Below are 13,464 nucleotides of genomic sequence, written 5' to 3'. Positions count from 1 at the left end.
ACGTCGCCACTCTGGGGGTAAATGACGGGTGACTACGCCTGGGTTGAGGAAGGCCAGGACGCAATTGCTGTTGTGGCCCTGGGACTGGGCGTCCTTGGGCAAGCATTGGGGTACCCGGATGATTTGGGTTTGCGACCTGGCAACATGGCGCGATGAAACCCGTCGAGGGGTTGCCGTCGCGGAGACCAGAACATCTAGGAAAGTGGCACCACCCAAGGCAGGAGCTGCATTGGGCGGATGTCGCAAACATATATATTCTGTGCTGGCAAACGGTGCAAACGGAGGTAGAGACTAAGAGTCTGGTTCCCTGACCTACACGATTGCTGCCGGAAAAGAGGGGGGGAGAAGACGGGGGCAGGGGCTGTTGCTCAGCATTGCTTCCGACTCTACTACGAAGATTGTAGTTATGAGTGGTAGCAGCTGTTTGAGTTGTTGGCGCCGTAAGGCGCGAGCAGCAGCGGGTACTTGTTGTGGCTTGCTGAGCAGCGGGGCTGCTGGAAGGTAATGGGGGGGGGGGGCTTAGACGTAGACTACGAGGCGCCCTTGGGCGTGAACAGCAAGGAGCCACAAAAGATTTATAAAAGTTACGTGGACGTCGGGTTTTGGGATCAAGCCCAGAACAACCTGTCCGATGCAACCATCCCTTACACGAGACACACTGAACAGAGTATGACCGTCCTAAAAAGATTCTTTTCCGGCAGATGCAGCAAAACCATTTCTCAGGACCGGGGTCAGGAGACGGACCCGGATTGGATTTGATACCTTCCCGGAGCAAGAGAATATGGAGCAGTCCTGCTGCAAGGAGCTGCTGGGAGGATGACAATTTGTGGGAGGGACGAAACAAATTAAATGGGGTTACACTGAAATGACAGTCCTTGGTCGGGAAAAATCCCGAGTCGCTCCGGTACATAGAACCGACTGCCTTGGGAAGCGCCAAAATTTTACTCGTTTTCTATTCTGCGTCATAAGTTCAACTCACCTACCAAGTTTCATTGCTTAATCCGTATTTGGTAATGAATTATCGCACTTTTTCGATTTTTCGAAATTTTCGATATCGAAAAAGTGGGCGTGGTTATAGTCCGATATCGTTCATTTTAAATATTTATTTATTTATATAAAGAGGAGTTTTCTTGAAGAATAAAAGGTAAAGTAGATAATAACATTTAAAAAAGAAAATCTATTAATTTTTATAAGCACATTGTGTGAAAGGAGCATCCTTGGCCCAATAGTTGAATAATCAATGATAGAATTATATAATTTAAAGTAAGTTGATAGCATTATATAATTAAGATAAGTTATGGATTAAGGAAGGATATTACTGCTAGTTTGAAACATCTGGCTTTTCTGATTGCTTTCGTCTTGGAGGGTAGTGAGTTCCAAAGACGGATTGTACTGACAAAGAACATTCTGGAGGATGTCACGTACTTAAAGTTAGGGATCAATAGATTCAGAGTCCGAGTAGACTGACACAAAGTTAGTTTATTAAATAAGTAAGGCGGATATTGAAAATGTAGTAGTTTGTGTAAGAAACATAAATTTCTAATATTTAGGAAAGTACAAACGTCGCTTCCGAGAATTTGGGCAGCGTACGAAGATATATGGTCAAATTTCCTCTTAGAAAATACGAACCGAGCAGTATTGTTTATGGCTAGCTGCAATTTATTAAGCGACAGCGAATCAAGGCTACCATAAATAAGTTCTCCATAAGAAATGTGAGGTATTATAAGAGCTTTGACTAGTTTCATTTTAGCGTCTCGCGGTAATAAATAGGCAGTTCTGTATAAGTTACGAAGGATATTATAGAATTTAGCAACCACAAAGTTGATATGGTCAGTGCAGATCAGATTTGAATTGATTTTGAATCCAAAATTGGTGACAGCATCGTGAAAAAATATTTTATCGCCATTAAGCATAACTTCAGGAAGGCTGCTTAAATCATATGTTATGTTCGATATTGCCATCGCCTTAGATTTTGTAGCATTCAGAGACAAGTTATTTAAAAGAGCCCAGCCAATATCGATCTGAGATGTGTGCCCAGGAACCTACATACCAAATTTCATCAAGATACCTCAAAATATACTCAAGTTATCGTGTTAACGGACAGACGGACGGACGGAAGGACATGGCTCAATCGAATTTTTTTCGATACTGATGATTTTGATATATGGAAGTCTATATCTATCTCGATTCCTTTATACCTGTACAACCAACCGTTATCCAATCAAAGTTAATATACTCTGTGAGCTCTCCTCAACTGAGTATAAAAAAAATTGCTAAAAATAACAAACGGAAATAACAAATTGTTATAAGCACATCTAAGTAATAGAATATAATGTATTTAACAATGGTTATTAATGTATCTACTAAATAAATAAATTAAAAAAAATTTATGTTTACCTGCATTGTTAAGTTTTTTCACTTTTCTCAAAAGGTTGATTCTTGAGTTATACCGTTATTCCACACATCCCCTCATATATAAAAATGAATGTTTGTATGTATCTCATCGATTAACTCAAAAACTACTGGACCGATTATTATGAAAATTGGTGTATATATATGTATTTTTCCACGGGGAAGGTTTGTATAATGAGTACTTTGATACCGGGTGACTAGGGTCTCGAGATTTAGGCCAACACATGGACCCGAGTAACTCCAGGAAGTGTTTGTACAATATGGGTATCAAATGGAAGCTGTTGATTAATGCTTTAGTACAGAGTGAGCTAATGTGAGAAAGCGACAACCTGGCTAGGCCACTCTGACGTAATCGGTTTAAGGGCTAGCCGGGGGAGATCTCATCGGCAGCATTTGTACACCTCTATGTGCGGCTGCAAGCGGGCGTCTGTCTTGGAGCAAGCGGCTCGCTATATAAACGTGCCAAGTAATATTTTCACCCCCGCTGAGCGGGTTCTGCGCTGGGCTTGGGACCCGCCACGTAAAACCATACTCCAATGAAATATAACAACAAGCCTCGGATAAATACACTCTCTATTGATGACGACCATGGCAAACGTTTGAAGGACAATGAATTGAGGGCATGCACCTGTAACGTCCGCTCCCTGAATGGGATTGGTGTAGATGCCCGGCTGGTTGATGTCCTCGTCAAAGCCAAATCTGACATCGCCGCCATCCAAGAAATGCGTTGGACGAAGCAAGGAAGAAAGAAGATCAAAAATTGTGACATATATTGGAGTGCCCATACGAATAAGCGCAGTTTCGGCGTCGGATTCGTGGTGGGAGAGAGACTTTGTCGCCATGTGCTGGCGTTCACGCCTGCATCTGCGCCCATGCGCCGACAGAGGAGAAAGACGATGAGGTGAAAGCCACTTTTTATGAGCAATTAGAACGCACATACGAGCGCTGTCCCCGTCATGATATAAAAGTCGTGATTGGCGACTTTAACGCCAGGGTGGGCAAAAAAGGTGTTTTTGGCCCTACAGTCGGAAAGTTCAGCCTACACAATGAAACTTCTCCTAACGGACTGAGGCTGATTGACTTTGCCGGTGCTCGAAACATGGTCATATCCAGCACGAGGTTCATGCATAAAAAGATACATCAAGCTACTTGGCTGTCTCCTGATTGAAATACTCGTAATCAGATCGATCACGTTGTGATAGACGGACGGCATGCCTCCAGTGTTTTAGATGTGCGCACGATCCGAGGACCTAACATCGATTCGTTGCAGCCAAAATACGCACCCGCCTCAACGCGGCTAAAACCAAGGAACAAAAAACACAAGGAAAGCTAGACGTCGAAAAGCTTCAATCACAACAGACTGCCAATGATATCGCAACTCGACTCTCACACCTGCTCTCTGAGAGCCAACTCATCCTGAAGGAATACTGGAGCAGTGGAAGCATATCTCCAAAGCACTTCGTACTGCCGCCGAGGAAAAAATTGGTTACCGGCGGCCACGAAAAAACAACTGGTACGATGAAGAAACCCGCGTTGCAACCGAAAGAAAAGACGCTGCCTACAGGGCTACGTTAAAAGCGAGCGCGACAAGAGGAGTGTGTGAACGCTATCGTGAGTTGAAAAGGGAAGCGAGACGCCTTTTCAAGAAGAAAAAAGCAGAAGCAGAAAGGCGTGAGTGCGAGGAGCTTGAGCTGCTAGCCACCAGGAATAACGCCCGAAAATTCTACCAAAAAATACGGCGACAGACGGAAGGTTTTAAGACCGGGGCAAACTCCTGTAGGAATGAAAACGACGAACTTGTAACTGATGTCCAGAGAGTGCTTAGATTATGGAGGGAATATTTCTCTGCTCTCCTAAATGGAGGCAGCAATTCACCGCGCAGAGATGAAGTACCCGATCCCGCAATCGATGATGATGGAATATATGTCCCCCCGCCCGATTATGACGAAGTTAGAATATCAATAACCAAATTGAAAAACAACAAGGCCGTGGGCGCTGATGGATTGCCTGCGGAGCTATTCAAGTTCGGCGGCGAGGAGTTGGTAAGGCGCATGCAGCAGCTTCTTAGCAAAATATGGGCGGACGAAAGCATGACCGACGGTTGGAATCTAAGTGTTCTTTGCCCAGTCCACAAGAAGGGGGATACTGCAAAATGCACCATCTATCGTGGAATCAGTCTTCTTAATATCGCATATAAGGTCCTTTCAAGTGTATTGTGCGAAAGATTGATTGGATCTTATCAGCGCGGCTTCAGACCTGGTAAATCTACCATCGACCAGATTTTCACAATGCGCCAAATCTTGAAAAAAACCCGTGAAAAGAGAATCGACACACATCACCTCTTCGTCGACTTTAAAGCCGCCTTCGACAGCACGAAAAGGAGCTGCCTATATGCCGCTATGTCTGAATTTGGTTTCCCCGGAAAACTTATACTGCTGTGCAAAATGACGTTGAGCAACACTATTAGCTCAGTCAGAATTGGAAAGGACCTCTCCGAGCCGTTCGAAACTAAATGAGGTTTCAGACAGGGTGACCCCCTATCGTGCGATTTCTTTAATTTGATGCTGGAGAAAATTATACTAGCTGCAGAACTTAACCGCACTGGAACAATATACTATAATGGCATATGCTGATGACATTGATATCATCGTCCTAAACACCCGCGCTGTTAGTTCTGCTTACTCCAAACTGGAAAAAGAAGCGGAAGACGCATATGCGCCTTGGCAACCACGCTATTGTTGGTAGCCATAATTTCGAAATAGTAAAAGACTTCGTTTATTTGGGAACCAGCATCAACACTAGCAACAACATCAGCACTGAAATCCAGGGAAGAATCAATCTTGCCAATAAATGCTACTTTGGAATAGGTGGCAATTGAAAAGTAAAGTCCTCTCTCGGCCAACGAAAATCATACTCTACAAGTCACTTATCGTACCCGTCCTGCTATATGGGGCAGAAGCATGGACCGTGACAACAGCAGATGAAGCGGCTTTGGGAGTGTTCGAGAGAAAAGTTCTTCGAAAGATTTATGGACCTCTATGCGTTGACGATGGCATCAACATAGTTCAGCGAATTAAAACGCAGCGGCAGCGCTGGCTAGGCCATGTTACGCGAATGAAGGATGATGCTCCGGCCAAGAAAGTGTTTCTATCGGAACCCGCCTATGGAAGCAGAGGTAGAGGGCGGCCCCCACTTCGTTGGAAGGACCAGGTAGAAAACGATTTAAACTCCCTTGGTGTGACCAATTGGCGCCGGTTGGCGGAGCGAAGGACCGACTGGCGCACCTTGTTGGACGGCCATAACCGTTTAGATGGTTAAGCGCCAATTAAGTAAGTAAATAAGTGTGGCTAGGGTCTCGAGATATAGACCAAAACATGGACTCGAGTAACTCCAGGATGTGTTTGTACAATATGGATATCAAATGGAAGCTGTTGATGAGTACTTTAGAACAGGCTAATTTTTATAACTATTTGTGATTTCTGATTGTTATCTGTGACTATGGTATTAAGATATAGTACAAAACGTGGATCCGGGTACCTCTAGAATGTGTTTATACAATACAGATATGAAATAAAAGCTGCTGATGAGTACTTTAGTACAGGACAATTTTCATACCTATTGGCGACTAGGGTCTCGAAAATATGTGTTTATACAAGGGGAGTGTATTTCGAATTATTTTGTGCATTTCATCGTACACTGAAAATAAATTTTCGTAAAAGTGGTATGAAAGACTTTCGTGGTCTTATCTTTCGTACAATGTACGAAAATTTCGTGCATATCACGAAAGAGTTTGAACAATGAAAAAAGATTTTACGAACCTTTCGTAAATATTACGAAAAGGCTTTCGTAAGACATTTCTTTCGTACATGTTACGAAATATTTCGTGTACTTTACTAAATACATTCGTAGATTTCTCCCTACGAAAAATTTCGTACATTGTAGTGTCACACGATCTGGCAACTACTCATACCTCATAATACAACGCTGCAGTTAACACAAGAGTGAGAGTTTCAAATCGCATCCTGACAAAGTCGTACGTGTCGTGAATATAAGAAATAAAAAAGCTTATTTAAATTAATTGAATAAATCTACCGTGTTATTAAAACTAAATCGTTTATCGTTCATTTATTTATAATGGTTTAGTTTCCGTCGTTAATTGTCAAATCGTAAGTAAATGACAATTTCAGGAGGGTTTGGTGAATTTACGCTTGAGACTCCGCTGAAAAGTGCCGTTATAAGTGGTAGCAGCCGCTGTAGTTGCCACAAACACATACGTAAGACGTTCTTCTTGGATAGCCGAACACATAGTACAGGCAGAGAATTTAAACACAATGAGAAGGCGTTATTTTGGCATCCACTGCTTACGATCCATTTGCATGTGTCACCACTATTCCCCAAATTCATGTTAACTTAACAGGGTGCAAGACGTAACAGAAAATTCTCTTAACGATTTCCTCTGTTCGTCTGTTACCAAAAAATCTCTGATCAGAGCAAATATATTGGAAATTTGAATTCTCTGATTTTTTGTAAATAAATTATGATGGTTGGAAGGTTGAAGTCTTCGGCACAGCCGAAGACAGTCCTGTCCTTACTTGTTTTTTTTTTTATATTCAAAGTGTGAATTTGAATCTGTGCCTATGATTCAGGGCAAAACAAAAACAAAAGTGCTACAAGTCTATAGGGGTTGCGCAGCTCCGATGTAAAGAAATATTTTGACAAGTATAAAATGCATTATTCAGTCAACAAATATAGTCAAAAAAGATTCAGAAAGCTGAATTAAAAATTATTATAAATTTTTGATATCCTAAAGTAAACACATTTGATTCAAATCTGATTCCAAAATGTGGTTGAAAAAATATATTCAGTGTTTGATCATCTAAAGTATTCATATTTGATTATTTCTTTTGTTCAATTGTATGGTAACTCATTATTTTGTCAGAAAGAATAATCAAATTATATTGATATGTAGGGAAATTGAAAATTTAATCACCTAAATGGTGAGTGGGTATAAACAAACCTAGATTGGTATATATGTACACACATATATTCCTAAACTAAAGATCAGCCTACACCCCCATTTCCCACACACTTCATTGATATCAATATATCCATGCATAAGCTAACAAATGTTTGTACATACACATGTTCAAATAAAAGACAAACTGTTCAATCAACCACTTCCTACAAAAACTATTCTTACGCACAAGCATATGTACAAATCTATGTTCATATGTAAGCTAAGAAATATTTTTATATTCGCATGTTGACAAACAAAACAAAATTCACTTCAACCATCCAACCATACGCACAAGCACACATACATATGTACATATGTATGCTCATGTTTTGTATGTAAATCGCAAAATCCTGAAAACTAGCTTCCTCTTGATTTTTCATTCATAAATGCTTCTTCTTAAGTTGTCCGAATTGGTGATAGAATTCGGCAACATAGCATTTTGCAATTCGGCAACATGGCATTTGATAAAATCGTCAGAAGACAAATTTTTGCGATTTTATAAATTCCAACTTCGATGCATATTGGGGGTATTCATTATGACGAGCATAACTACTTTCATAACCCCGCACTTTTCCTTTGAAATAATACCAAACTATTTATAAGCCTGTATGAAAGTACTAATATGGTAGTAAAAAATGCAAATAAAGATGCACAGATATTGCCTAGTAAATGTCCACTAACATATTAGCAATATAATCTAAAAATTTCCATCCATTGTTCATATAAATTATTGCAAATAATTTTCTCATATCCTGAATTGCCGAGTTGTCACAGCTTATGGACATTTTTATTTGCTATTTGAAGCCCCCTATCATATTCTGCCGAAAAATTGTTCGCGCAGTCACGCAGCCAAATTTGCAGCAACTGTGATGCAGTTGCTACATGAGAGTGGTGTTTTACCCGTTTCTGGCCCGGATTCGCACTGTGACGTCATACTGTATATGCTGACTTGTTTATCACATGTCAGTACAAAGTAAGAATTTTATATTATTTTCATAGATAAAAATTAATATATGGGAGCGGCGAAATAAATTAAAGTAATTTTGCGAAGAAATATAACATTATTTCGCAAAAGAGCAATAAATTCGTTTATTTTAATTTTATAATAAATTCCCCTTTTAGCTGTGAGTTATTAAAGGTATAAACGGCAACACTTTTAACCACCGACGACACATAATTTGGCTCGTGCCTATTGTATTTCGTCGGCTAATTGCTACGAGCATTGATATTTACATATCCATGGCCGTATACGCGGATTGCCATAATTGATTTGGTCGCTTCATAACGCGGAAAGAGACAAGTTGTTTTATAAATAACTTAAGACACTGCCACAGCATCAAAGCGACCAAGCTTTTTATACATGTCTGCCTTTAATTGGAGTATTATTGAATATGTATATATGTATGGACATTTGTACTTTTTTGCTTTGGTTTGTATTTTCATACATATATATTCAATGATACAATGCTCAACATCTGATCAACAGGCACATGTCTTTTGTGTATTGTTGGTCTTATTTACATATTTAAGGGTTGATTTGACGCAGGTCAAATGTATTTAAGTTTGACTTGGCTTATCAAACCGTCTTTGAAAATATTCAAGTACATAGGTACTTACATCATTGTACTGAATAACACATATAAAATGCTTTAGGAAATTTCTTTATAGATACCTCCCCTCCCACCCATAGTCCAAATAATAACTAAATATTTTTTTTATTGCCATTCAACGAATGCCAGCCGATGACTATAGAGTTGTGATTCGAGCAGACAAAAGACCCGTTGGCCAACAGGAGAGACAATTCAATGCGCCAACAATCGATGAAGTGGCGATCGTAATATATAGTTTGTGAACATTTTGAATCGCGGGACATAATTCTCCATCGAAGAAGTGGTGACATTCAGCGAGTCTCCGAAACTCATCGCTCATACGACGGATTGCAGTATCCGATTCTGTTTTGGCGAGGAGATGATGGATACCATTTTAACATCAAAATGAGAAATCCACGAAGAGATGAGGAAACGAATAAGAAAATCAGCGCCATGAATTATTATTCGTATCGATTGATGATTCATCAAAACGCTGAAAACCACATTCTGAAATGTACACAATTGTTCCATCAATATATCGTCGACATGTACGCGAAGATTGAAACTGAACGGCTCCTATATATTCGATTGAATCAAACTGAGTTGCGTTCTGAAGAGTACATCCATTTACGTGACGCAATCGTTAATGATGGCAACGTCAATGCAAACAATTGGGAAGAATGGTAATATTACCGTCTACATTCACGGGGAGTCCACGGCACATGAATGAATACGCACAAGATGCGATGACATACGTTCGCGCATATGGTCGTCCAGATTTGTTCGTCACCTTTACATGCAATCCATGAAATTAAAGAACTTCTATTAGTTGGGCAATCATCTTCGGACCGCCATGACATTACCGCATGCGTATTTAAACAAAAATTTAAATGTTTGATGGTTTTATTATCAAGCATAATGTTTTTGGAGAGACACGCTGATCGATGTATTCCATTGAATGGCAGAAAAGAGGTTTGCCACATGCACATATTTTGGTTTGGTTGATCAACAAAATTATGCCAGATCAAATTGATCAAATCATCTCAGCAGAAATACCAGATAAACACATTGATCCAGACTTATTCGACGTCGTCACCAAAACTATGATCCATAGTCCATGTGGCGCATTTAACAACAATTCACCATGCATGTCTGATGGGAAATAATCGAAACGATACCCAAGAAAATTGGTTTCTGATACCATCATTGGCAATGACCGATATCACCTGTATCTTCGACGATCAGTTGAGGAAGGTGGCAGATCTGCCGTTGTGAAAGTACGAAACATTGATACTGAAGTAGATAATCGTTGTATTGTGCCATATTCACCATTGTTTTCATAGACCTTCAAAGCACACATTAAAGTTGAGTATTGCAATTCAGTGAAGTCGATCAAATACATTTGCAGCATATGTCAGCAAAGGAAGCGACATGGCAGTCTTCGGAGTAGGGAATGTAGCTGAACCACTCGATGAAATCAACCAATACCAACTTGGACGCTATGAAGCAGTATGACGCATCTTATCATTTCCAATCCATGAACGATATCCAACAGTAGTACACTTGGCGGTGCAGCAGCAGATAATATACGTCCAAGAGCATTGGTTCCACCGGCAACAACTTTAACTGCGTTTTACTCATTGTGCCAGGATGATCTTTTTGCTAAGACTTTGCTTTATTCTGAGGTGCCGAAATTCTACACGTGGAATGCATTGGCTAAAAAATTTCAATGTAGCAAACAAGGTAAAGCAGTTGTAGGACATCCCAATTTATATTCCAGTGATGCCTTGGGTCGCCTGTACATTGTTAATTCGAATATTAAATAATGTTTCTATAAATAAAAGTGCGAAAGTATGTTCGTGCGAATAAATAGATTAGAGAAAAATTTTTGGTTTTGCTCAACTTTCTAAATGTTTCCAAAAAATCTCTATTTGGACCATTCGCCGCAATAAATTATTAAAACACGGGAAAATTCTAAACGTTACAGTTGATGATAGCCTGAATATATGCTTGAGGGAAAAATTTCTGGTAAAGTAGTTATTGTTTGTTTATGAAATGAATATTTATATTGCCTTAGTAACTGCAAAACGTATTGGATTATTTACTTCTTAGTGTTAGGCGATAAAATTGTCTAATAATTGCTGGCAGGGGAACGTTGATATGTATTTCAACCGACGGCAGAAATAAACTACGGAATTTTTATACTCAGTTGAGCAGAGCTCACAGAGTATATTAACTTTGATTGGATAACGGTTGGTTGTACAGGTATAAAGGAATCGAGATAGATATAGACTTCCATATAACAAAATCATCAAGATCGAAAAAATATTTGATTGAGCCATGTCAGTCCGTCTGTCCGTTAACATGATAACTTGAGTAAATTTTGAGGTATCTTGATGAAATTTGGTATGTGGGTTCCTGAGCACTCATCTCATATCGCTAATTAAAATTAACGATATCGGACTATAACCACGCCCACTTTTTCGATATCGAAAATTTCGAAAAACCGAAAAAGTGCGATAATTCATTACCAAAGGCGGATAAAGCGATGAAACTTGGTAAGTGAGTTGAATTTATGACGCAGAATAGAAAATAAGTAAAATTTTGGACAATGGGCGTGGCACCGCCCACTTTTAAAAGAACGTAATTTAAAAGTTTTGCAAGCTGTAATTTCGCAGTCGTTTGAGATATCATGATGAAATTTGGCAGGAACGTTAGTCCTATTACTATATGTGTGCTTAAAAAAATTTGCAAAATCAGAGAACGACCACGCCCACTTTAAAAAAAAATTTTTTTATGTCAAATTTTAACAAAAAATTTAATATCTTTACAGTATATAAGTAAATTATGTCAAGATTTAGCTCCAGTAATGATATGGTGCAACAAAATACAAAAATAAAAGAAAATTTCAAAATGGGCGTGGCTCCGCCCTTTTTCTTTTAATTGTTCAGGATAATTTTAATGACATAATTCGAAGAAAAATTTACCAGTTCTTGTGAAATTTGGTAACGGCTTAGCTTCTAGGACGATAAATTATTTCTGTGAAAAAGAGCGAAATCGGTTGAAGCCACACCCAGTTTTTATACACAGTCGACCGTCTGTCCTTCCGCTAGGCCATTAACACGAAAAGAAAATGAAAAAGTTATGCAGGGCGAAATAAAAAACCTTTGAAATCTTGTCAGGAATACTGTTCGTGGTATTACATATTTAATAAATAAATTAGCGGTATCCGACAGATGATATTCTGGGTCAACCTGGTTCACATATTGGTCGATATTTGGAAAACGCCTTCACATATACAACTATCACCACTCCCTTTTAAAACCCTCATTAATATCTTTAATTTGATACCCATATCGTACAAACACATTCTAGAGTCACCCCTGCTCCACCTTTATGGCGATATCTCGAAAAGGCGACCACCTATACAACTACCACCACTCCCTTTTGAAACCCTCATTAATATCTTTAATATGATACCCATATCGTACAAACACATTCTAGAGTCACCCCTGCTCCACCTAAATGGCTTCCACTTATAGAACTATGGCCCACTCCATCATAAAATACTCTTTAATACCTTTCATTTGAAACCCATGTCATACAAACACATTCCAGGGTTACCCTCGGTTCATTTTCCTACATGGTTATTTTCCCTTATGTTGTCACCATAGCTCTCAACTGAGTATGTAATGTTCGGTTACACCCGAACGTAGCCTTCCTTACTTGTTAAAGTTTGTTTGAGAGTGAACGCATTGAATGTAGCTAATAGCCTGTCAGATTCATCGAGCTCAATAAGGTTATGTTAGGTTGAACTGGCTGGTCCGAGAGGACCCCACATGGACTATATGCGTCCATTGCGTTTGTTTAACGACCAAACTGAGAAATAATATTTAAAACCAGGACCTATCTTATAAAATTACTCCGTCCTCTTGATAAAGCTTTCTAGGACCTATACCAATAGCTGTTTCACGATCTAATTTAAACACAGGAAAAATTCAAAAACAGGATGTATATATTTCTCTAAATTTAAAAGAAAAGGACATATAGCAGTATATCCTTTACTAATATATCGAATTGATTCTTAAAATATCTTTTAATTTACAACACAATTTTTCCGAAAGGATAATATAATTTAGTTACTTACATATCAAACTGATGTTTTAGCATTTTGTTCAGTATTATCTTGTAGAGATCAGAACCAAATATATACCACTTACGTCTTCGACACTGAAACTGACAATGTGATATTAAAATTTTTCACACCTTTTATACTTGTACTCTACGCCGATTTTGTTCAGTGAAAATTCCACACACATGCAAAACAGATTATACCATTCCAAATAAAAAAACAAAAACAGTAAGTAGCCTAAGTTCGGGTAACATTGTATATACCCTACAGAAAAAATGAGAGACAGTCACGCAAAGCGACAGTCTCGCAATAGG

The 13,464-nt window shown here is 39.1% G+C and overlaps 1 protein-coding gene across 1 annotated transcript in view; it reads right to left on the bottom strand.

The window, feature by feature from the left end:
• LOC137242864 (uncharacterized) overlaps positions 1-13,239 on the bottom strand; it is a 41,646-nt gene extending 28,407 nt beyond the window's left edge. The window contains exon 1 of the mRNA XM_067770117.1: positions 13,166-13,239. Coding sequence (XP_067626218.1) covers positions 13,166-13,188 — 23 coding nt within the window. The 5' untranslated portion in view covers positions 13,189-13,239. The remainder of the gene's footprint in view (positions 1-13,165) is intronic.
• Positions 13,240-13,464: the final 225 nt, after the last annotated feature.

This window comes from Eurosta solidaginis, chromosome 2 (genome assembly GCF_040869045.1).
Source record: "Eurosta solidaginis isolate ZX-2024a chromosome 2, ASM4086904v1, whole genome shotgun sequence".
Lineage (NCBI taxonomy): Eukaryota > Metazoa > Arthropoda > Insecta > Diptera > Tephritidae > Eurosta > Eurosta solidaginis.
Note: the sequence above shows the minus strand (reverse complement) of the source record. Positions and strands in the feature narration are given on the sequence as shown.